Genomic DNA, 25,699 nt, shown 5'->3' on the forward strand with positions numbered 1-25,699 from the left:
CTCTACCTCACGTGGCTGGTGTAGGGATCAAAGGAGATTGAATGGGAAAGGTCACTCTCCCTCCTCTTAAGTGATTTAGGAGATCAGAGGAGGGGAAGAAGTTACTATGCCTGAGACAGTGGGGGAAGGAGTCCTGTAGAAGACAAGATAGTAGCTGGGCAGGGTTTGGAGAAGAGGAGAAAAGGCATATTCTCAGTTAGAGGGGTGGGAGATATAGTAGTAAATAGTGGTAGAAGGTAGAAGGCCACACTTGGAGTCAGGAAGACCCAGGTTCAAACCCCGGCTCTGATTGGTACTGTCTCTCAGAACCTCAGGAGCAAGTCACAAGCTCTCAGGACCCTCCAGGCAACTTTCTGCAATTATAAATTGAGGGATAGAAGCTAATCTCCATTAATAGGGGGAGCTGAAGAGGATTGGGAGGCAAGAAAGCCGAGGTTGAAATCCCAGGAGCAAGTCACTTAACCTCTGTGCCTCAGTTTTCTTATCTGAAAAATGAGGAGGTTGTCTTTGGTGGTTTTTCATCCAGCTCTTAGACCTATGATTCTATGAGAGCCCTCTACCAATGAATTGCAGGCTTAGTCTCACACTCCCCCCAAAAAAAATAAGAATTAGTAGTAGTAGTCACGATAAATACACATATTAAAAAGGAGAAGGAGGATGCTGCTGGGCTGTGGACAAAGTAGTGAGTATTCTGCTCCCTGCCTGGGCAGTATGTCTGCCCTCACTGATCGCAGTGGCCCCTAGGCAGCTATTTCTGCGTGCCAGCTTCTGACTCTTTAAGGCAGCATTGCCTCGGCTATCTGCATTTCATCTGAGGTGACTGCATCATTCGGTTACACTCAGCTGGATGCCTCTGCTTTTCCTTCATTCATTAATTCCTCCCTGCAATCCTTTCAACAAGTTAGCTATTACTTTAGAATTTGTTTAGAGCCATTTCTTACAGGTATTTGGAGGGGTTTGGGGGAGAACTCAAGCAAGTCACTGCTTTTACTCCAACCAAGTAGCTATTAATGAATGCCCAGTGGGTGGCCAGCACAGTCCTAGGCACCGTGGGGGATTCACAACTGTATAAGGCAGCCAGGCTGCCTGTGGGAGAGTTTTGCCATCCAGGTGGGGGAGATGAAGAGCTCATTAGCAGTGAAGACAGGTGAGAATAGCAATGTGTTGTGCCCAGAGTGGCCAGCGTGGTGATGTGCTGTCTGTGTGGATGGATCAACCTGCACGGCCTCGGAGGTTCCATCCACCTCCTGAATTCTCTGATCCTGGCAGGCAGCGTGGGGTATGGTGAAAAGAATGCTAGATTTAGAGTCCAAGGCCCTGTTGGCCTTGGTGACTTCATGTCCTTGGGCCAGGGTGACTCTTGGCAAGTGATTTCCCCTCTCTGCACCTCAGTTTCTCCTCTTGTAAAATCATAAGGCAGTATAGAATTGTGTGCCAGTCATCCATCCATTGGCAGCATGCAGAGTATTCTGTTAGGCCCTAGGGCACATAAAGTTTGGCCCTGTCTCTTCCCCTTCCCTCCATCACCATTAAATTACTTAGGAGTTCAGAAGAGAGGCAGCGGTCACTCTGGCTGGAACAGTCAGGGAAGGCTTCCCAAAGGAGGTGAGATAGGAGCTAGACTTTGAAGGATGGGTGGGATTTGGAGAAGAGAAAAAAAGGAGGGCATTCCTGGAAGGGGGACACAGAGGCAGAGAGGGAGCTGCCCCTTGGCCCCCGTGCACAGCAGCCTTCTTGGGAGCCCTGGGCTGGAAGGTCACGATTGCCAGCTGCGTCCTCGGCTTCCCTGTGACCCCCCACCCATCTCCCCCATCCTCGGTCCTCCCCCTCCCCCCCACGCCCTTCTCTACTCCTCAGCTGCTCTCCTTTCTCTTCTCCCATCTCGGTCATGTTCTTGAGAGCTCAAAATAAACGTCCTTCCTCAAGTTTCTAAAGATATCACAATTCTAGCGCCAGCCACATGTTCTTCCACTTAATTATCTCTCCCTTTCTTTGTTAATTAGTCTCCTCCTAATGATCTCCTTTCCAGAGGTAGAGGTGGCTGCATCGGATGGAAGCGGGTTGAGAAAGGCCTTTGTCAGCAAGAGTCCCTCTGAGTACAAACAGAATTGATCTTGTTTCTAATTGAGCTACCCCAGAGGCCAGGAAGGAGCAGAGCCATAAGGCTCTCTGCATCCTTTCTCTGAACCCCAGGCCCGTCTCCAGGGGTTTTTCTCAGTTCTTCCGGCCTTGGCCTTGAGCAGACATCTCCTGGGCCCTTCCCCCTTCCCTGGGCACCAGCTCCAGACAGCAAGTGGGGGATGGGCAATAGGGCGGGGTTGTTGACCCTCCCTCTGGGGACTCAGCCGGCTCACAGAATCCCAGGTTCTCCGGGTTGGAAGGGACCTCCCTGGACATGAATTCCCCTCTACCTGCCACACTCCTGGAAAGTGGGCATGCAGCCCTCCCTTAAAGACCTCCTATGGAGGAACTCACTCCTTCCCTCAGCAGTATGGCCCTCTTTTGGACGGCTCAATTGTTAGGAAATTGTTTTTCTTATTGACTTTGCCTCTCTGCTCTTCTCTCTGTCTTCTGGGACCAAGCTTGTTCAGTCGTTTTTTCAGTCATGTCTGACTCTTCGTGTCCCCATTTGGGGTTTTCTTGGCAGAGATACTGGAGTGATTTGCCATTTCCTTCTCCAGCTCATTTTAAGATGAGGAAACTGAGGCGGAGTTAAGTGACTTGCCCAGGGTCACACAGCTAGTAAGTATCTGAGGCTGGATTTGAACTCAGGCCTTCCTGACTGCAGGCCCAATGCTCTGTGCACTTTGCCACCTGCCACCTGCCAGCTGCCCAGGCTAAGGGGCTGCAAGGGATTGTCCAGGCCATCAGAGCATAAAGGATCCAAGGTCTAGAGCTGGAAGGATCCTCAGAGGCCATCTAAGCCAGCCCCCTCATTTTACAGGTGAGGAAACTGAGTCCCAGAATGAAGTGATTTGCCCTGGGTCACATAAGTAGCAAATGACTGAAATAGGATTTGAACCCAGGTCCCTTGGCTCCAGATCTAGCATTCTTTTCCCTACCCCATGCTGCCTCACACAAGGTATTAAGTCCCCCCCCACCTCCTTCTCCCCAGCACAGGACTTTTCTTTTCCAAATTAAATATCCTCGCTTCATGGAATGATAAATTTAGAGCTCAGAGAAAACTTAGAGCCATCTAGTCCAGCCCCCCTTAATTTACAGGTGAGGAAACTGAGGCCCAAAGAGAAAGGAAGTGTCTCTGCCTGAGGTCACACTGGTAATATGTCAGAGGCAAAATTTGAACCCAGATCCCCTGAGAACAAATTCAGTCCCCCTTCCACTCTGCTGCATTTCCTCTTGGGAGAGCCCCCTAACTCACAAGGCAGTCCCCCTGCGGGACAGCTGTCCAGGGTCAAGGTATTCCGCGGCTTGAATCCCTAAAGCCCTAGGGTTCCTGGGCCTCTGGCCACGTGTTTCAGTTTGATCGTCAGCCAGAGACCACACTTCACATCAGAGCAGTCCTTCAGCCGGCTTGTCCAGCCACCCAGGTCGCTGCTCTCCAGGTTATCAGGACTGGTACTGAGTGTCGGAGGTCTGCCCAGCCCTGTATCAGGCACCGCAGGAAGCGTATGCTGAGAACCCAAAGACAGGGTCCCTGCCCTCAGAGAGCCTCTCGTCTAGCTGGGTAAGATCCACAGAGCAGAGGCGTGCTGAGCGGTGTCATAGGGCATCTGGGAGGCATGGTGATTAGAATGCCAGGCCCGGAGTTACACACTCACTATTTGTGTGACCCTGGGCAAGTCACTTAACCCAGTTGGCCTCAGTTTCTTCATCTGCAAAATGAGCTGGAGAAGGAAAGGGCAAACTAAGAGAACGCCAAACGGGGCCATGAAGAGTCAGACTCGACTGAACAACACGGAAGAGCTGTGTGCTCCAGATCACCAGCATTGTAGGGGGCTGGGGGGGGCGTATCAGCTTGAGTTTCTCACCCCCAGGCACCAGGGGAGGCTTCTGGGAGAAGGTGGGCTTAGAGGCCTAGGAGAACTGGGATTGGAAGAACTGGGGAAGGACAGAGACTCAGCCAGAAGCCTGGAGAGTTCCAGGGAGCAGTAAGTGTGCCCCTGAGCAGGAAGCAGGTCTGAACCCCGGCACACAGCTAAGCAGGGAAGCATTCTTTCCTGCGCCTCCTTCCGTCGTCCAGGACTGTGCCCAGGGACCTGTAGCTCAACAAGTGGAGGCCCCTTGGGTCTTCCTACTCCCAGAGCCAGTGGAATCTGAGAAGGGCTCAGGCTGGAAGAAGGGGGCTGGGGGGAGGCCCCCTCCCTCAGGCCGGGTCCCACTTCATCTCTTGCCAAGAATGCAGATGCCTTGCGTGTTTGCAAAGGATTTCCAGGGATAGAAATTTCTCCAGCCCCCACAACTGCCCCAGTTAATCCCTCCTTAGAATCAGCAAGGACTTCTTAACCCAGTTCTCTCTCACTGCAGTGTTAGCCACACCCCAGGGAAACCAGCTGATGTGGCTTTGGAGCCAGCTTCGAAGCCTAGCCCTGCTGCATGACCTTGGGAAAGTCATTTCCCTTGCTCTAGGACTCAAGTTTCCTCTTTTGTAAAATTAGTAAGTTGAGCTAGGCCCAGAGGTCCTTGGACAGGGGTTCTTAACTTTTTGAGGCGGGGCGGGCCTGGACCCCTTGGCCACCCATCCTCAGCAGAATGCTTCTAACTGCCCAGGATAACAAAAGAAACCAATCCTATTGAAATGGCTATCAAAATATATATATTTTAAAGTTCATGGACCCCACGTCAAGAACCCCTCCTCTGTAACCTAGCATAGGATGGAAGAGGAGGGGAAGATGACTCTATTTAGCACCCAAGAAAGTCGTCTTCCTTCTCTGGGCCTCAGTTTCCAACACTGCCCCACCCCCATTCCAAGGCTTTGTAGAATTGTGTCCCAATTATTCATTCATCCATTCAACAGCATTTGTTAAACACCTGCCGAGTATTAAGAAGTCTGCGAGGCCCTAGAGCAGATTCAAAATCTAGATGTGACCCTTCCTTCTTAAGTGATCTAGGGGGGTTGCAGAGAGGAGAGATGAGGTGGTAGCGCTAAGGCTGGAGTAATCAGGGAAGGCTTCCTGAAGGAGGTAAGACAGACGCTAGACCTTGAAGGATTGGCAGGATTTGGAGAAGAGAAGGAGGGCATGCCTGGCAGGGGGCATGGTGTGAGCAAAATTACTGAGGCAGGGACCCAGCTGCCTTTTCTCCTCCCTGGGAGCCCTGAGCAGAAAGGTCACTATTTCTAATTCTTCCTTGCTTGGTCTCCCTGAAAGCTATTGTTGGGGCAGCCTTTGCCCATCTGCCCCTTCCCTGGGGATCTCTGCTACCCTTCCAACTCAGTCCTGTTCTTAAATACCAGTGAGGCCACCAACCTCCTTGGCCCCTGCCTTCCCTTCCCAGACGGACTTGCAGTCATCTGCCAGGGCTCTCGAAGGCTGTGACCAGCAAGCACTTACTGACCAGCATTGGCATGCCTAGCTTGTTATTACTAATAGTGACATCAGATTCCTATCACTCAAGGAAGAAGAATTTATTAAGTGATTACGTATGCCAGGGACTATGTGTGTTTCTTGGGTAGATAAGACACACACACACACACACACACACACACACACACACACACACACACACACACACACACACACACACACAAGCAAAGCCACTGAGATACAATGTAAGCCAAAGCACTGAGAAGGGAAAATTAGGGGGTAAACTCTGTGAGCAGAGTCCCAGGAGGATAAGAAGCTTCACAGAATATGGGAACTCAAAGGGACCTTGGAGATTTGGTTCAGTCTCTGTGAATGCCAAGTTATGGTCCTGTGATCCTGTCAGGTCACCTCACTGGGCCTCAGTTTCCCCATCTGTAAAATGAGGGCAGTGGGTTAGATGGCCTCTTAGGGTCCTTCCTGATCAAGATCTAGGATCTTATCATTTAAATTACAGCATTATCACTTGTAAATTCTATGACCTTGGACAAGTCACTTAACTATCAAATCTCTGTTTATTTACCCCTAAATTAGGGGCAGGACATTTCATACTGCGGGTCCCCCAGGGTACTTTTTAGGAAGGAAGCATTTTGTAAACCTTTAATTATGGGAAATATGACCCATGGAGACAGAAAAGCTTCCGGACACTGAAGGAATTCAGCTGTACCAGGGCAATGTCAGCTATGATGGCAGGTGGGGGTAGGGGACGTTTCTGGTCTGTCTGCTCACACCATTGAATGCAGGCCCACGGGGAGCATGGCAGACTTGCTGAAGGGGGGCTTCTGTAAACCCACACCAGCCGAAAGTCACCGAGGGAGGAGAGGTGGGCAGACATCAAAAACACATAGCAATCCTATGTCAGTCACCTTTATGTGCTGGCTTCCCCTATATTAAACCCTTTGCTTACCACAACCCCGTAAGGCAGGAGGTATAGTAATTATTATCCCTATTTTACAGAGGAGGAAACTGAGACTCAGTGTGATTGGCTGATACTCAGAAATGATTTTGAAATCAGAACTTCAATAAGCATTAAGCTCCTACTGTGTGCCAGGCATGGCAGCTAGGTGGCACAGTGGAGAGAGTGCCGGGCTTAGGCTCATCTTCCTAAGTTTAAATCCAGCCTCAGACACTTACTAGCTCTGTGACCCTGGGCAAGTCACTTCACCCTGTTTGCCTCAGTATCCTCATCTCCTAAATGAGCTAGAGAAGGAAATGGCAAACCACTTCAGTATCTCTGCCAAGAAAACCCCAAATGGGGTCATGAAGAGTCAGATCTGACTGAAAAACAACAATAAATATGCCAAAGTAGTATGCTAAGCACCAGGGATAGATACAAAGACATGTGCCTGACCTCAAGAGCTTACATTCTATTGGGAAAATTTAACATGTGCACAGGTCACTAAATACAGAGCATGTGTGAAATAAGTCAAAGTAAAATGTCTTTCGTTGGGGGCTTAGGGAGATAGAGGGAGAGAGTAACACCTGGGGAGGTCAGGAGAGGCCTGTATTAGAAGCTGATGCCTGAGCTGAGCTCTGAGGATTCTTCAAGGAAGCCGGAAGGAGGGAAGGCTATTCTTGACAGTTTCTGCAAAGGTCCAGGGACAAGAAGTGGACTATTTTGTGCAAAAGAACAGTAGACAGACCAGTTTGACTTTAACAGAAAATGTGAGGGGGAGTAAGATGAAATTGTCTGAAAAGGTAGGCTGGGGCCACGCTAGGAAGGGCTTTAAATGTCAAAAGAAGAGGTTTAAATATTCACGTAGTCCAGGAGCTCTGCTCCTTTTTGGTGGTGTGGCCTGCTTTGGACAACATCTGCTGAAGCCTGTGGGTCCCTTCTCAGAATCTTGTTCTTCAATGTACAAAGTACAGCGTTACAAAGGGAAATTATGTCAAAAGAATCGTCTGGTTTTTTTTAAAATAAGTTCCCAGAGCCCAGGTTAAGAACCGTTGTAGACCTAGAGGGAGCTAGGAAAGTTTCTTGAATATAGGACAACAGGTCTAGACCTAAGCTTAATCTTCTTTTTATTGATATCTTTTGTTTTTATATCACATTCCTCTCTAAATATAGCCTTCCCTGCCTCTCAGCCCCCTAGAGATCATGCCGTCCATTGTAACAAACTATCCTTTGAAAAATTTTTATTTATTTCATGGACTATTCCCCTCTTACATTTTTAAAGATGATTTTTAACGTTCATTTTTTTTTAAATTTTGAATTTAAATTCTTTCCCTTCCTCCCACCCCTCTCCCAACCACTGAGAATGCAAGCAACATGATATCCATTATCCACAAAGTCGTGTACAACATATTTCCATATTAGCCATGTTGCAAAAGAAAACATACACAAAAGCAAGAAAAATTAAGTCACAAAATTTTCTAAAGAGGAAAAAAAAGCCAGTTCAGCAAAACCAACCCATGCCTTTGGGAGGCAGTGTGGTACAATGGAAAGAAGGCGAAAGCTGGAATCCTAAGACCTCACTTTGAATCCTGGATCCACTTCTTACTATTTCTTTGCCCTTGGGTAGGTCACTTGCCATTCCTGGGCCTCAGTTTCCTCATCTGTGAAATGAGGTGGTTGGACTTAATGAACCTTTTAGCTCTATGATCCTATGATAAAAATCAACCAACTCTAATCGTGTATACAGTGTTCCACACCCATTGTATCCCACCCCTGCAGAGGGGAGAAATTTCCTCACCTTTTCTCTGGGGTCACCCTTGGCCATTGTAATTACACTGTGTTCAGTTTCAGGCTTTTATTCTTCCTTATTTACATTGTTGCAGTCTTTGTATACATTGGTTCTTCTTATTTCACTGTGCCTCGATTCAGCTACATCTTTCCCATGCTTCTCTGAGTTCTTTGCATTTGTCTCTTCTTAATATGAAGTAATATATTCCATTGAGCTCACATATCACAATTTGTTTAGCTGTTCTCCAATTAACAATCACCGAATTTGTGTCTAGCTCTTTACTGTGATGTAATAATATACTGCTGTGAATGTGTGTATGTATATATATTATATGTGTGTATATGTGTATATATACACATATATACATGTCTGTGTGTCTATATGCATATGCATATACCTGCGTGTACATATATACACATATACATGCGTGTGTATATATCCTTGCATTAGAATCTCGGGATAGGAATCAACATTTGGCAGCTCTGTGGAGGATGAATTGGGGTGAGGACACCCTGGACTCAGGGATACCCATTAAGAGGCTACTGCAATAATTCTATTGCCTCTTTGACAAACCTTCCACTTTGTCATTTTGCCCAAGATCCAGCCCGCTTTCTTTCCTTTCTTCCCCTCTCTTCCTCCCTCTTTCCTTCCAAATCATCTCACTGACTCCATCCAGGCTCCAAAGGGTGGCTGGTGGGGCCCAGCTTGGGTTACATCCTGAAACTCCAGCAGGTGGTAGCCAGGTCCTTCCTGATTACAGTGGGGGCAGCAAATCCATTTGGTCTCAAGGAGAATCTCCAAGGTTCTCACATTTCAGACGGCAGCCAGAAGGCCTGCAGTGATCAAAGGGCTAAGTGGGCTGAAGATGAGAGAAGACAGGCCTGGAATGTCTCAGGTATCCCTGTAATAGAGAGCTCACGTGCTCCAACGCAGCTGTACGGAGCCCTTCCATGGAGAACCCATACAGTGGAAGGAATGCGGGGCCTGGAGTGAGGAAGCCTGGGTCTGACCCGGTGTGATCTTGAGCAAGTCAGTCCATTTCTATGCACCTCGGGGTTCTCATCTGTAAAATAGGGGTGGTGAGGTGGGGGTAGGAGCCACGGTCTCCTTAAGCTGTAAATCCTAGTCTTCCCTGTGTGCCCAGGCCTGTGCTGGCCTCCACTATAGGAGAGATGAGAAGACGCAGATCAGGGTCTGGGAAACCTATGCTCCATTTGGGGAGACAAGATGGACATAGATAGACTTACTGAATGTCAGAGCTGGAGGGAAGGAACATTACCTAATCCGACCCCTTAATTTTCTAGATGAGGAAACTGAGACTAAGAGGAAGTAACAGAAAGACAAAAGGGTAGCACCTAGCAGAGTGGGATTGAAGCTCCATTCTCTTCACTCTCACTCCAAGATCCCCCTTTTTTTTTTAGGCAATTGGGGCTTGCCCAGGGTCACACAGCTAATAAGTGTCAAGTGTTTGATCTGAGATCAAATTTGAACTCAGGTCCTCCTGACTTCAGGGCCAGTACTCTGCCCACTTTGCCACCTAGCTGCCCCTAAGATCCTCTTTTTTTTTTTTGGCTAGGCAGTGGGGTTAAGTGACTTGCCCAGGGTCACACAGCTAGTAAGTGTCAAGTGTTTGGTCTGAGGCTGGATTTGAACTCAGGTCCTCCTGACTTCAGGGCCAGTGCTCTATCCACTGCACCACCTAGCTGCCCCTAAGATCCTCTGTTAAGAAGGGAAAAAAAGGGGCAGCTAGGTGACGCAGTGGATAGAGCATTGGCCCTGAAGTCAGGAGGACCTGAGTTCGATTCCAGCCTCAGACCAAACACTTGACACTTACTAGCTGTGTGACCCTGGGCAAGTCACTTAACCCCAATTGCCTAAAAGGAAAAAAAAGAAAGAATTTGCTACCTGTTGTATTTTACATCACAATCATTTCCCAGTAAGTCACCCCTGCCACCATAGGACCCTCCTTTGTAATAAAAACAGGGTGCCAAACAAAACAGCTAAGTGCATGCAACATTCCGCAACCATAGTCTCCAGCTTCTCTGTCAAGAGGAAGAAAGAGTGTTTTAACATCTGTTCTCCCCAAATGCGGTTGATAATCATATTGAATTTGAATTCAGCTGCATGTCCTGTTTCTGTTGACATTCTTGTGGTCCTCTAGCCTCTGCTTTCTGCATCTCTTCATTCACGTCTTCCCACACTTCCTATCCATGGTTTCTATGGTAGTGTAATTAATCAGGAATTATTAAGTGCCTACTACATTCCAGGCTCTATGCTAGGCACTGGGCTGCAAAGACAATGATGAAATAGTCCATACCCTCGAGGAGCTTACCTTCTCTACTGGGAGAGACAGCACGTGCATAAGTATAGACAAATTATAAAGAAGGTAAATTTATGGGCAGGAGAGAGCAATAGCCATCCCTAGCCATCGAGCACCCACTTTATTTCCAGTTCCAAGACTCTTTCCACCTAATCCACAGTGAACCCTTGTGAATAGCAGGGGGTGGGGAAGCAGGTCAGTTCTTGGCCTGTGTTAAATGTCCACAGTTGCCCAGAAACCCTTGGGGTTTGGGGGAAAGGGGGCCCATTATTCTTCTTGCCCTTACCTAGATACAGAAATAGCACATATTGAATGCTTAATAAATGTTTATTGATTGAGCAATCAACTGATTGATGCTGTAGCCACTTCCATGGTGGGAAAAGCACAGGATTTGGGGTGAGAAGACCTTAGTCCAAATTCCAGTTCTTTCTGCTACTTGCAGTCTGTGTAACCCTTGGTAAAGTCACTTAACCCCTTCCATGCCTCCATTTCCTCCTCTGTGAAATGAAAGCAATGACCTAGAAGCAAGGTTGCCCACCTTTGGCCTCAAGGATCTCTTAGATCCCCTCCAACTCTGAAACCTCTAAACAGAAGGAATAGCAATGTAGAAAGTGTGCAGGATTTGGAGTCAGAAGACCTGAGATTGAATCCTCTGTCTGTCCCTTGCTAGCTCTGTGACCTTAGGCAAGCCACCTCTCTTCTCTGGGCCTCAGTTTCCTTACCTGGTGAGGCTGGCTAGCTTATTTCTGGCACTCCTTACAGATTGTAATCTGATGAGTCCCCTCCCACGTGGTGCCTGGAGAGGCTGCCCCTACTGAAGCAGGTGGGTGCCTGGGTATGCAGGATTGGGGGTGAATCTGGGCGTTTTCAGCTGAGGCAGGGGGCCAAGGGTGCATATGGCTGGTGAGCTCAGCAGACACAGCTTAGCACTGATGAGGCTATGACAAAATGACTGTCCCCTGGCTGTTAGTGGGAATTACCCTGCGTGGGTGCCAGGGTGCCTCACTATTTGATTATATGTTATTCTCCCCCCTCCCATAGGGGGAGGCAAGCTATGACTCATCCAAGTGGGCGGTGGAGCCTGGTTGCTGGTTGCTGGCACATGAAACCTGAGCTCAGAAGCTATTAGGAAGAAGACTGTATTTTAGAGGCTAGACAAAGGAGTAGGGGGCATCTTTTCCCCAAGGCCATGTGGGCCGTGCGATGGAGCCAGGGCCAGGAAGGAGCTAGAGGAGACTGAGGTTAACTCAGAAAGCGACGCTCTCCAGCACAGATGCAGTCTCTCAGTTATGGAACCTTATTCATCACCGATTGTGTGCCAGGCACTGTGCAGTCGGGAAGGCCTGCGTTCAAATTCCACCTCAGGCCCCAGCCAGCTGTGTGACCTTAGACAGAGTCATTAAATCTCTATCACTCCAGTTTCCCCATCTGCAAAATGGGAATAATTATAGCACTTATATCACAGTGTTGCTCTGAGGTTCAAATACATGGAAAGCATTTTTCAAGCCTTAAAGCTCTATAGAAATTTTTGCTGGTACTGCTGTTGTTATTGTTTTGAAGGTCTCTTGTTCAGCTGTGGGTTGGCCTAGTTGGGCTGAGATCCCTGCCAACTTGGAGGTCTGTGATTCCTCTACCCCTGCCGCCCAGGGAAGGAAGGAGCTGCAGTATAGTGGATGGTTCTTTGGACTGGGAGGTTAGGAGTCTGGGAGAGTCTGGGGCAGGGCAGAGTATTCAGGAAGGAGAGGAAGGAGGAGATCGATGCCAGTGAGCCTAGTGTGGGGAGCAAAAACCCTGATCAAAATGCTGAGCTGGGTAAACTTTGGCTTTCCTGACGTTTGACACACCTGGCAAAACAGGTCCCTGGTGCCTCTTTCCTCGGGCCATCCAAATCCATTCTCAGACAGGGATATGACAAACTCCTATAGTAAGGCTTATCATTAGGGAGGAGAAATTACATTTGTGCCCCCCGAAAGAGAAAAACTGAGCTAAAGGAATCATTTCTAATGTGCAATTTCAGGTATGAGTGCCAAGCCCTTGTGGGGGGGGGGGATGTAATTTGTGAAATAGAAGCTTTCCCTCATGCCCTTCACATCATATAAAGTTGGTCCAGGGCAGTTTCCTGATGATAAGTAACGGGAATGCTGGAAGGGTATAGGAAATTGTCAAAGTGAGCCCTAGAGAGACACCCTAGAATGGGAACCATTTAAACATGATTTGATGAAAGCAACTAGAGAAAGCTGGCTATAATAGAAGGAGAAAACCCTGCAGGGTAGAGGTGACCCCAAGTTTAGTATGAGCCAACATCATGACTTAGTGGCCAATGAAGAAGATAATGCAGTCTTAGGTTGTATTCGGTGCGGTAGTGTCCTGAGGGAGATCGTCTCAGGAATATTGTCAGAGATGTAACTAGGCTGGGGTGATTGGAGCTTTTCCTCAGGTTGCAAAATTTGGGGGGCAGCATCACCACCAGTTAATCTGACCTCTGCAGTTTATCAAGAAACCAGCCATGCCATCCCAGGCTTTCTTCCCCTGCAGTTTTATCTTACGCTCAGTTCCGGTGCCGTGCCCCCACCTGCACCAACCTTCACTCCCCATTTCCCTGGAGATGCCCCCCACCTCCCACCGCCACATCTGGCAGCTCCCTGGATTGCTTTCCTCTCTGTCCTTTCATCACTCTATCATTATGCAGAGAAACAACATAGCTTAGCATCTAGTTCGCCTGGAGTAGCAGCAGATAGCTGGCCTGGGAATAGGGATGAACTGGGTTCAAGTCCTGCCTATGACACATAGCAGTTGTATGACTCTGAGTGCACTTAACTACTTGGTGCCCCAAACTCTAAGGCCTTCAAAGACTAGGAGTTACAGATGGGTTGTTATTCTGCATTGGTGGAAGGAGCTTTCCACACTGATAAAATCCCAAGTCAGTCCAGATTCAAGAATGGAAAAGAAAAGGAAGATAGTGAAGGAGTTTACCACATGCCCCAGCTAGCCACCCCGCTCCTGAGATATCAGGGCACCCCCAGCGCTCCTTCATGGAGTAGTGGGCAAAGCACTAGGTCTGAAGTCAGGAGGGACCTGGTCTAAAGGCAGCCTCTGACACATACATGGGCAAGTTACAGTCACTCTCTGAGCCTCAGTTTTCTCATCTGTAAAATGGAAATAATAAAAGCCCCCACTATTATGCTGAGAATCGTGGTGGGGATCACTTGAAATAGTGTATATGAAGTACTTTGAAGAACTTTGAGAAAGCCTGAGAATAAACATAATGGGAGTCAGAGGACTGAGTTCAAATCCTGGCTCTGTTATTTACCTGTATTACTTTCGGCAATTCACTGTGTATCTCTAGGCCTCAGTTTCCCTATTTGCAAAATAAGGAGGTCGGGTCACTTGGCCCTAAGATTCTTTAACCCCCCTGGCCTCAGTTTCCTCATTTGTAAAATGAGGGCGTGGCCTCTGAAGTCTCTTTCAGCTCAGGATCTGTGATCACCTTAAAGGATTGCTTTAAGCATCAGCAATTACTTTTACCATCATCATTCGTTGACCTGGCCTAGGAGTCAGAAGTTCTCTGGCTGAATCACTGTGGGTAAATCACTCCCCCTCTCTGGACCTCACTTTGCCTCTCTGTAAAATGGGGAAGTTGGTTTAGTTGGCCTTTAAGGTCTCTTTCTGAGCCTCATATTGGGTCTCTTCCACGTCAGGTACTTTCTGAGTTTAGTAGGGGAGACACAGCTTGTTCCAAAACTCAGAAGATCTGAGTTCTAATCCTGACTCTGGCTTATAAACCAACCCCAAAGGGACAGCCAGAAAGGAGTTTAGGAATGTTGGTGCTAAGGCCCAGGAATCATTGTATCCTCTCCCCCATGGGCCCATTGTGAAGGTTGGTGCTTACATGGAATTCTGGGGTGCTTGTTTTAGCATCATAACTGGTAGGATTGTACCCATTTTTCTAAGGACAGAAGCTGAAACCTGGAGGAGGGGAGTGACTTGCACAAAGTCACACAGCAAGTTAACTTACTATAGGCCCATGACCAAACCACTCCTCTCTCTGTGCCTCAGTTTCCTCATCTGTACATGATCTCCAAGGTCCTTTCCAGCTCTACAGTCTTGATTTTGGGGTTTATCTTCAATGGAAAAGGCAGGTGTGGTTCCAGCAAAAAGCCAAGGGCCTCCCTGAGGCCCACCCTGAGGACATCAGATGCAGGTCAATAGTGGGGGCCATTTGCATGGGTTTTTTTCCTGTTCTCATTTGGATCCCAAATTGGGTGTTAGCTTGTTTCCACTGCTGAGATGCGTTGGCCTTTTTTTTCAGGCACAGATTTCCCTGCAGAGGGACTCTGAGACTAGGAGGTCTGAGGTGGAAGCTGCTGGAGGGGGAAGAGAGCTAGATTTGGAGGCCGGGGACCTGGCTTCCAGTCCCAGCTCAATTATTTCCCTGCCTGTGGAAGCTTGGGCAAGTCACTGCTCTCTGTGCCTCAGTTTCTGCTGTCTAAAATCAGGGGCTGATGATTTCAAAAGATTCCTTTCAGCCTTAATCTAAAGCACACGAGAAAAGAGGTTTTTGTTCATTGAAAAAAATGTAAATTTTCAAAACTCTAATATGCACAACAGCCTGTCTGCCATGGGTCCCTGTGGACACTGTTCCCCACAGCTCTCCCTAGGGCTGCAGGGGGATGGGAGAGGAGAGGAGAAGAAAGGAGGGGAGAGAAGAGAAGAGAAGAGAAGAGAAGAGAAGAGAAGAGAAGAGAAGAGAAGAGAAGAGAAGAGAAGAGAAGAGAAGAGAAGAGAAGAGAAGAGAAGAGAAGAGAAGAGAAGAGAAGAGAGGAAAGGAGAACAGGGGAGGAGAGGGGAGAGGAGAGAATAGGAAAAGAGGGAAGGGAAGAAAAAGAGGAGAGAAGGGGAGGGGAGAGGAGAAGAGAAGAAAGGAGGGGAGAGAAGAGGAGAAGAAAGAAGGGGAGAGAATAGTAAAAGAGGGGAGGGGAGAAAAAGAGGAGAGAAGAAAGGAGGGGAAAGAAGAGCAGAGGAGAAGAAAGGAGGGGAGAGAAGAGGAGGGCAGAGGAGAGAAGACGAAAAGAGGGGAGGGGAGAGTAGAGGAGAAGAAAAGAGAAATCTCCAAGCCATGGAGATCAGTTAATCTGACCTCTGCAGTTTATCAAGAAACCAGCCATGCCATCTGAGGCTTTCTTCCCCTGCAGCTTTATCTCACGCTCAGTTCCGGTGCCATGTCCCCACTTGCACCAACCCTCATTCCCATTTCCCTGGCGATGCCCCTGCCCCCACCGCCGCACCTGGCAGCTCACTGGCTTGCTGTCCTCCCTGCCCTACGATCCCTCCATCATTAGGCCCCTGTCACACTGCTCCCTGGCCCTACAAGGCCTTTCTCCTCCTCTCTATTTATCCCAAACCAGCCTAGTCCTTCCCAACCCCAGGGTAAATGGTGGCTCTTCTGTTTATGAGGCTTCCTCCTATCCTCCATGGGTCAAGCATTGTTATCCTCATCTAATAGCTGAAGAAACAGGCTCAGGAAGACTGAGGGACCCTTCCCCAAGCCACCAGGCCCAGAATAACAAAGGGCTTTTGGCTTCCAGCCCAAGGGTCCATCTCTTTCTGGGCCACACCAAGAAGAAGCCTGCTGCTTGAAATTGGAGAGGGGTGGGGCCCCAGCCCCAGGGGCCTTATGCCCCCTTTTCTCCAGTGTAGGCATCTGCCTCAGCTGCCAGAGTCAGACCCTGAGGTCTCCCTCCCACCCCTACCTTCCCTGGCCCCTTGCAGGAGCAGGATTGAAATCTGATTTCCCAGAACAGCTCAGGCCCCAGAGCTGCCGCTCAATACCCACAGCGGAGGAGAGGACAGGAAACCAGAGCGCCCTACTTACTCTTGTCTCTCTCTCTCTCTCTTTTAATTTGTGCCCTAGCCCCTAGACGGATTACAGCCTTGGGAAAAGCTTATGCTCCTACCAATGGTATGTAGCCCAGCAGGCGGGCCCTAGGTGGGGGCAGGCAACTCTTGGATTTGGGGGCTCATCCACCCACTCAGGGCCTCTCCCGCACCTACTCACACACACACATACTACACTACACTGTATACACACATAAGCACTACAGTCACACACCAACTACATATACACACTACTCTCAAACACACTCACATATATACTTTATACTTATACTTACATGCACGTGGACACTGTGTGCATGCACACGACACATATACTCACACTACAGACACACACACCCTTTCCTCTCCTCCCCCTTTCCTTTTCCCATCAGTCCCTCCTCCCAGTTTCTGCGTCTCTGGGTGCCAGCTGAATCCAGACCATCACTAAGTCAGTCAACACAGGAGAGGCCAGGTGACCTAGTTAACCCATGCTCAGTTCACCAGAGGCAGCGCCTTCCTGACTGTCTAAGAAACAGGCAGTCTTGGTGGGAGGCCCCAGGCCCTGTTTGAGTTCCCAAGAGGCTCTCCCAGGATACAGGATCATGGAGCTGGAAGGACCCCTAGGGGTCATCTATTCCAACCCCCCCTCACTCTACAAATGAAGAAACTGAGGCCCGGAGACATGAAGGGATTTGTCCAAGGCCACACAGCTAATAAGTGGCAAAAATGATATGTCAGCTCAGATCCTCCTATTCCAAACCCAGCACCTCTTTCCAGTATTCCATGAAGCTTCCCCAGTCATTCCTGGCTAGGAGGAAGGGAAACGAGAAGACTTCCTGGAAGAGGAGGCAGCATGGGAAAGTGGAAAGGGCACTGCAAATGGAGTCTGAGGACCTGGGTTCAAATCCTGGGTGATCTTGGGCCCATTCCAAAGCCTCCTGGGCCTCTGTTTCCTCATCTGGAACATGAGGAGTTCAGACTGGATGGTGTCTATGGCCCCTTCCAGCTATCAATTGATGATTCTGTGACCTTGGTTCAAATATCACCTCTGTGGATATTTCGCACAGCCTCCCCAGCCTCAGTTTCCCCATCAGTAACACTGGACTAGGTGGCCTCCGGGGATCTGCTAGAGTTCTGTGATTGGGCGACTAAGCTGTCTAAGGTCCCTCCTGACTCCAGCATTTCTGATCCTCTGAGCCGAGCCCGAGGGATGGTAGGAGTGTAGGGATACATGAGGAGAAAGGACAAAGAAGGATACTTTCTTGCCCTGGCTTAACCTGTCAGGAAATACAGTAACAATCATCGAGACCTCTTTGTAAGGGGAAGGGAGGTTCATAAAACATGCATCATGGAAACTGTGACCCAAGCTCATAAATACAGAGTGTTTCATCTTCCCAAGAGAACAGCAAGCCTGAGCCGGGAGGCAGGTGGCGTGGAGCTGCCCACGGGCCCAGGGGAGTGGTTGAGCCCTAGAATCTGTGGTACATGTATGCCTCAGGGCCAGGAGGGATGAGTTCTTTCCTCCAGAGGCCTGAGGCTGGGTCAGATGAGTGCAGGGATGGATTGAGCTGACCGTAGCCAAGGGGATTCAGGTCTTCATACACTAGAACCAACCCTCTTTCCACCATATACATTGGTCAAATGAAGAGTGCCCACCGAGGGTCGCCTGAAAGGGGGACGCTGGTGGCTTAAGAACTTGGAACACAGGACGAGTTTGTTTCATTCCAAAATGAATATATCAGGAAAAGTCAACCATCCCCCAGAAAGACCCCATACATACATATCGCCCAGCCCATGCCCTCCCCCTTTCTTTGTGTAGACTTCCCACAGCAGCGCTTCTTAAACTGTGAGTCGAGTCAGTGGGAAAAGTTTAAGAAGCCCTGGGTAGAGGAATAGGAATTTGGGTGAGCTGATGATGAAGGCCCCTGGAAAGAGAAAACAACAGCCCAAGGGGATTAGGAGCTAAATTTTAAAGCCTGCTGCCACATTACAAGGGGACAAAAATCCTGACCCTAGGGCACTTTCCTGCCAGGCCTCGGTTGGCTCCATTTCCTCTCCCAATGATAAGAATAGCCAGCATTTACACACCCCTTTCAAGTTTGCAAAGCACTGTCCAAACATTATCTCATTTGAACCACCTTGCTTGTCCTGGAAGGCAGATTCTCCAGGTACCCTTACATATTTATTTATTTATTTATTTTGAAGCGAGGCCTAGGCTTACATTGCATAGGGAATCCCAGTGAAGAATATCCTTCCACCAGTGGAGATCGCCACCCGTTCTAGAGTCCTACGGAGGTACCTGAGGCCCTAAGAGGTTGGTCCTACAGTTAGTAATGGTCCTAGGCAGGACTTCCCCTCAAGGCCAGCTCTGTCTTTTCTATGAGGCTTCCCCCAGGCCACACTGTTGAACAAACCCAGTGTCCGTTTCCCTCATTCTTTGTGTTTTCTATTCCTCCACATGGTTTTCCCCTGGGATCGTGGCAGGTCTGGGAGGGCCTTCTCATTTTACCCATCAAGAGACTAATGCCTAGAGGAAGGGTAGGGTCACTCAGCAGGGCCAGCTTTCCCTTTTGAGGTCACCAGGCAGATTTCCTCTTGTCTACTCAGAGACTGTCCTGGTTCCCTCATGACAGTTTCTGCCAAGTGCGAATCAGCTCAGATGTGGTTTTTTTAAAGTCTAAGCTGGCTAGGAATAAGAAAAGGAAGGAGCATTTATATAGCACCTACTATGCTATGTGCTTTTTGCAAGTATTGCCTCATTCAGTCCTTCCTATGACCCTGGGAGGTAGATGCTATTATCATCTCCATTTTACAATAGAGGAAACTGAGGCCAAGAGAGGTTAAGTGACTTACACATGGTCACACAGCTAGTAGGCGTCTGCTACTGGATTTGCACTCAAGTCTTCATGACTGCAGGCCCACAGCAGTGCTCTATCCACTGGGCCACCAGCTACTTCACAGAGAGGAAAGGAAGAGAGTGCACTTGCATATAGGAATCAAGACAATCTAAAAGTCAAGATAGAGGCCGTATGATGTAGGGACAGAGCCTGGAATATGGGATCAGAAGCAATGAGTTCAAATCCTGACCCTGGTCTTTATTCTTTCAGTCACTCCAAGTGAGTTCCTTCCTGTGGACCTTAGTTTCCTCATTTGTAAAATGAGGGGATTGGACTAGATGACCTTTGAGTGTCCTTCTAGCTCTAAATCCTATGATCCTACAAAAGTAGGGAAGAGGGGGACACCGCTTCCTTTGGGTTAATTTCTTTCCTTATCTGCGTCTGTGTATACTTCCTTTTAGGCAGAATGCCAGGAGTCACTCTAGGGCTCAGGCTCGTCCTCTGTCAAATGAAAGATTTAGACCAGATGATCAAGGCAAGAGGAAAGCTCTGACATCCTATGATCTAGGTTCCCTGTGATATTCTGTCCTCTGGGGTCTTTTCTGTCTCTGACAATCTGCGTTCCAAGGTTCTGTCTTCTAATGGCTTTTCAAGCTCTGACATTCTATGTTGTAAGGTTCTATCCAGCACTGGAAAATCTGTGTTCCACAGTCCCTTCTGGCTGTGATATTCTGTGTTCTAAGCCTCTATCAACTTTGACATTCTATGTTGTAAGGATTCTTCCTGCTATGATGCTGTGTTCTGAGGTTCCACTTAACTCTGAAATTTTGTTCTAAGGTTCTATCCGGTTTTGACATTCTATGTTCTAAGATTCTGTCCCACTGACACTCAATGTTGTAAGGACCCTTTCAGTTCTAACCTTCTTTGGTTCTGTGAAAGTCCCTAGAGGTGGAATTCCATCTCATCTTGCTCATTCATGTTCATTCACATTTAATTCATTTCAGTAAGTCCTGGCTAAGCCTGTATTCAGTATTCAGTCCCTGCCCTTGAGAAGTCTGGTTGTGACTCCCTAGCTCTGTGGCCTTGGAAAGTCACTTTTGCTCCTTTAAGCCTCAGTTTCCTCATCTGTAAAATGGAGTTGTTACACTCTGACCTTGTCACTCCTCAGCTCTCCAGGGTGGAGCGACTCCTCTCTCCCTTCAGGGTAACATGTAAGCTGCCCTGTGTGACATTCACAAAGACCTTTAAAAGCTGAAGAAGGCCCATCCTTTCTTCACTCTTATTACAGTTGGTTCCCCCTACACACTCTCTGTTCCATCCACACTGCCTCCCTGCTAGTCCCTATTCTTTTCCATCTCCTATCTCCAGGCTTTTGTACAGGCTGTCCCCTATGCCTCGTGCACCCTCCTCTACCCCTCCCCTTTCTGGAATCCCTAGTTTCCTTCCAAGCTCAGCTCAGACATTACCTCCTTTCCTGATTCCACACACCCCTCCCCCCAACTGAAGTTCCTCTGTGCTTGCTTTGTAGATATTCTGTACCCTGTTACTTATCTATGCGCATGTTTTGGCCTATTATATTGTAAACTCCTTTTCATTTCTGTATCCTCAGGGCCCAGCACAGCACCTGGCACACAGTAGATTCTTAATAAATGTTTATTCAATGAATACTTGTTAGAGGCTGGCTCCAGAGTCAGAGGATTTGGATTCAAATCTTACCTTTAACACTTACCTCTGTGGTACTAGGACAGCTACTAGGGTAGAGTACTGGGCTTGGAATCAGGAAGACTCCTCTTCCTGAGTTCAAATCCAGCATCAGACACTTACTGGCTGTGTGACCCTGGGCAAGTCACTGAACCCTGTTTGCCTCAATTTCTTCATCTGTAAAATGCGGGGGGGTTGGACCAGCTGGCCTCTGGTGTAGGTCTCTGATCCTCTGGCCCTAAGCATCCCAGGGGCTATTGGGAGAGAAGCTGTCTGTAAGCCCTAAAGTACTATAAAAATGAGAGCTGCTAGCTCACTGGATCTTCCAGGCCTCTCACTGAGATCATCCCCGTGTTAAAGATGAGGAAACTGAGGCTCAGAGAAAGAAAGAGACTTACCAGCCTTAGACACATAACACTTACTAGCTGTGTGACCCTGGGCAAGTCACTTAACCCCATTGCCTATCCTAAAAAAAATTAAAAATAAAAAAAAAGAGACTTGCCAAGGGCTAGTTAATCATGGAGCCAAGTCAGCTCCTTGCCTGAACCTATTCCACTGTACCAGGCTGGCACTCATCAAGATCCCTTGCCAGATGGCATGATAGACCTCAGTGGAGCCCATATAAGAGGTATCGAAAGGAGATCCAGGCCCAGACAGCCGGCAGAGTTACACTGGGGAATAAGGAGATGGCAGAACCACCTAGGAAGAGAACATAATTATTTTTAAATTTTTATTATTATTATTCTAACAATAATAGAGCTCTGCAGCTGAACACGTATCCACATTCCCCAGGAGCTCAGTGAAGTCAGGAAGCAGGCTTTGGAAACTTTCCTCTTTTTGTCTTGGGTCTAAGGAAATTTATCTTGGGAGGAGGGGGAGATCTTCATCAGTTAGAAGACTCTTCCCCGAGTTTCATTTCCTTCTCTTGGGGAAGGTCATTCAAGCCTGATTCCTGCCTCTATATCTAGTATACCCAACTGGCCTCAGTCTGAGACTGCAGAATAGCCGGTCCTCTGTAGAATCCTTTCAGGAATGTGTCCTTGGCCCTTCCATCAGTTACCCAATCAAAAGGCCTTATTGAGCAACAGCTACGTGTTCAACCTGTAGGTGGAGACTGTAGAGGATACATAAGTACAGAAGGTCAGAGCCAACAGGGAACTTAGAAACCAACTAGTCCTTTTTCTTCATTTTATAGCTCAGGAAACAAAGGAAACTAAGTGACTCGCTCAAGGTCACACAATGAGTCAGGAGGAAAGCTGATATTGAAACCTAACTCACAACCTAGATGTGGATAAGACTCTTTTTTGGGAGAAGGGGACAGAGCTGTGATTTTATCCATAGGAGAAACAGCCTTTGAGAGTTGCCTATAGCACTGAGAGGTTAAGTAACTTGCCTAGAGTCACACAGCCATTGTGTGTCAGAGGCAGGAGCAGAACCCAAGTCTTCCTGAGTCCAAAGCCAAATCTATCCATTACCCTAGTGAAGATTCTGGATAGGACAGATATAACCACATGAAAGGAAAACCGAAACTGTGGGTGATAAGTGCCAGATGAACGGTACAGATTGAGAACCTAAATGAAGTAAGGAGTGGTCAAGGGTGCTTCCTGGAGGAGATAGGATTTTATCTGGGTTTTGAAGGACAGAGAGGCAGAGAACCGAAAGTCTGGTAAGAGAAATATGCTTGGCATATCCAGGCAGATCTGTCACTGGGAATAACAGAGTAAGGCATTGCCCCAGGGTTTCACATTTAGAGGACATTTGAATCTGGAAGCTCTGACAGCTCTTGGCAGTCCCTGAGCAGCTAAAAAACAACAGAGCTTAGCACCTAGTTAGCAAGATAGATGGATAAATAGACCATTTATTAAGTACTCAGAATGCACTGAGGCCCACTGCCAGGCACTGTGCTAAGCTCTGGGGATACAAATACAAGCCAAAAAGACAGTCCCTGCCCTCATGGAGTTTATATTCTAATGGAAGAAGACAGGACCTAAAGGGAGGTGAGGTCAGGTGGTTGGCAGGGAGGAGAAAGAAGAGTCAGGTCATGAAATAGCAAGAATGGTTAGTGGAAATTGGAAGCTACCAGATGGTATTGGGTTGAGCTCCTCCCCACCACCACCTTTCTTCTTCCTTCCTGTTGACCTTATCCTAGATGTAGAGCCAGAAGGGACCTCAGAGTCCCACCTCCTTCATTTTCTACATGAGGAAACTGAGGCCCAGAGAAGTTAGGGACTGATCCAAGGTCACACAGGTGGTGAGAGGGAGGAATTTGAATCCGGTCCCCTAATCCCAAAGCCACTTATGTCTTTGTCTCCTCCACCATGGGACAGTATCCTTGCCCCTGGCACCAAGATTCCTACTTACAGCTCTGTTTTCAGGGAATAATAAGGAGAGCAGGCTGACAGGAACAGATCAGTCTAATGTGTAGGGGACTAAGGACAGCTAAGGCTGGAAGTGTCATTTGGAGGCAAGCTTGGAGAGGGCCTTGAATGACACACCAAGGAATTTAGACTATCTGGAAAGCAGCGGTGTATCATCCGGGGTTTCTGTGTAGGGCTGACACTCTCCTTCTACAAAGCCAAGTTTACTGTTATTGTGAATAATAATAATAATAATTACTATTTGTATATCACTTCAAGGTTTATTGAAAAGCACTTTACACGTTACCTCATTTGACCCTCAGAAACAACCCTGTGAAATAGGTGCTCTTATTATAATACCCTCCTTACAGATGAGCATACTGAATTAAAGAAGTTGAATGATTTGCCCAGAGTCACACAGCTAGTACCTGTGTAAGGCAGGATTCACACCCAGATCTTCCTGACTGCAGGCCCAGCTCTGTCCATAGCACAACATAGCTTCCTGATCTAGCCAGTTGTCACAAGTGCTTTTCATTTCATCCCTACCTACTTGCTAAGATGTAGCCAACCCTATAATTCTACAGGTGAGGACACTGAGAGCCAGAGACAGAAAGGAAGTGGCCCATAGAAAGGAAGTGGCCCATGGTCACACAGGCAGCAAATAGCAGGGCTAGATTTGAACCCAGGTCCTGAAATCCTAGATTTAAATCTGGAAGGGAACCTTTGATCTAGTCCAGCCCCTCATTTTACAGAAAAAGGAGACAAGGCCCAGTGAGTTTAAGTGTCTTGCCCAAGGTCACAAAGATGATAGAATCAGGATTTGAACCCAGGACTTCTGACTCCAAATCCAGGACTCTTTCCACTGTACCACAAAGGTAACAAGATATGCCCAAAGGGCTACAAAAATGTGCATGCCCTTTGATCCAGCAATAGCACTTCTAGGGCTATATCCCAAACAGATCAAACAAATGGGAAAAGGACCCACATGTACAAAGATATTCATAGCAGCTCTTTTTGTGGCGGCAAAGAATTGGAAATTGAGAGGATGTCCATCAACTGGGGCATGGCTGAGCAAGTTGTGGTATATGAATGTAATGGAATACTATTGTGCTATAAGAAATGATGAACAGGCTGACTTCAGAAAAACCTGGGAAGACTTATATGGTCTGATGCTGAGTGAAGTGAGCAGAACCAAGAGGACTTTGTACACAATAACAGCCACGTTAGGCAATGACTAAGATTGTTAAACTGAACCCTTCTCAGCATTATGAGGATCTAAGACCTCTCCAGAGGCCTCGGGATGGAAAATGCTGTCCACATCCAAAGGAAGAACTATGGAAGTCGAATCGCTCTCACTTATTTTTACCTTCTGTTGAGTTTTGTTTCCTCTTTCTGATGGTTCCTCCTGTTGGTTTTAATTTTTACTTACAACTTCACTAATGTGAAAATATGTTTAATAGGAATGTAAATGTAAAGCCTGTGTCAGATTGTGCGTCGTCTTGGGGAGGGTGAGGGGGAGAAAGGGGGAGGAAAATTTTCAACTCAAAAGCGTATGGAAGTGATTGTTGATAAATCAAAATAAATTAATAAAATTAAAAAAAAAAAAAGGAACAAGAGTCAAGGCTCATCCAAGTCGAGGCTCTAAGGAACCCTGGGCCCTTGAGATCCCATCTTACACTCCCTACCATGAGTATTTCCCCTTATCTCAGCCTTGCAAAGAGCTGGCATCCCACTGTTAGGACTGATTTACGCCGCATGGGGGAAAAATGACCCAATCCAATGAGCGATTATTAAGCACCTACTATATTCTAGGCTTGCTGCTAGGTGCTTGCAACAACATCCTGCCCTCCAAGGGCTTATATTCAGGGAATAAGGACAGGCTGGCAGCTATCTGGGGGCAAAATGGGGTAGGGAATGCAGAGCTGACCTCAATCAGACCCACTTTGCCTTCGTACTCTAACAGGCCCTCTAGGTCCTCAAGCTCGGCCCTTTGTGAGGCCTCGGGTTCTCCACCCCTGCCTTAATGCTTTCACGCTCCCTTCAGCTGGGACCATGGACTCTTGGGGCACATGAGCTATGATATTCACATCAAGAATAAGGGAAAAACCCGATTGGCTGGGAGGTGAGAAAGGGCCACCTCCTCCCTTCCCTACTACCAGGGACCCCTAGAATATAGAGCTGGATGGGACCTCAGACACCCCTAGTCTGACCCCTTTGTTTTCCAAAGGAGGAAACAGAGGTCGTGGAGCTGAAGCGACTTGGGATCATAGATATAATATAGAGCTGGAAGGGACCCGAAAGGCCACCGAGTCAAGCTCCACTCGTTTTACTGAGGCTCAGCAAAGTTCAGTGACTTTCCTAAGGTCAGGCAAGGAAGAATCAGAAT

At 47.9% G+C, this 25,699-nt stretch overlaps 1 protein-coding gene across 5 annotated transcripts in view; it reads left to right on the top strand.

Annotated features, from left to right (window-relative positions):
* The window catches only part of GTF2IRD1 (GTF2I repeat domain containing 1), a 229,666-nt gene that overhangs the window by 173,831 nt on the left and 30,136 nt on the right, over positions 1–25,699 (top strand). Inside the window, exon 23 of one of the 5 annotated variants that reach the window (XM_078154722.1) lies at positions 16,456–16,526. The exons of the other annotated variants lie outside the window; for them this stretch is intronic. Coding sequence (XP_078010848.1) covers positions 16,456–16,511 — 56 coding nt within the window. The 3' untranslated portion in view covers positions 16,512–16,526. Of the gene's footprint in view, positions 1–16,455; positions 16,527–25,699 lie in introns of those variants that run through there. 5 annotated transcript variants of the gene reach the window in all.

The sequence above is a fragment of the Phascolarctos cinereus genome, unplaced genomic scaffold, assembly GCF_003287225.1.
Source record: "Phascolarctos cinereus isolate Bilbo 61053 unplaced genomic scaffold, phaCin_HiC Scaffold_5;HRSCAF=322, whole genome shotgun sequence".
NCBI lineage: Eukaryota > Metazoa > Chordata > Mammalia > Diprotodontia > Phascolarctidae > Phascolarctos > Phascolarctos cinereus.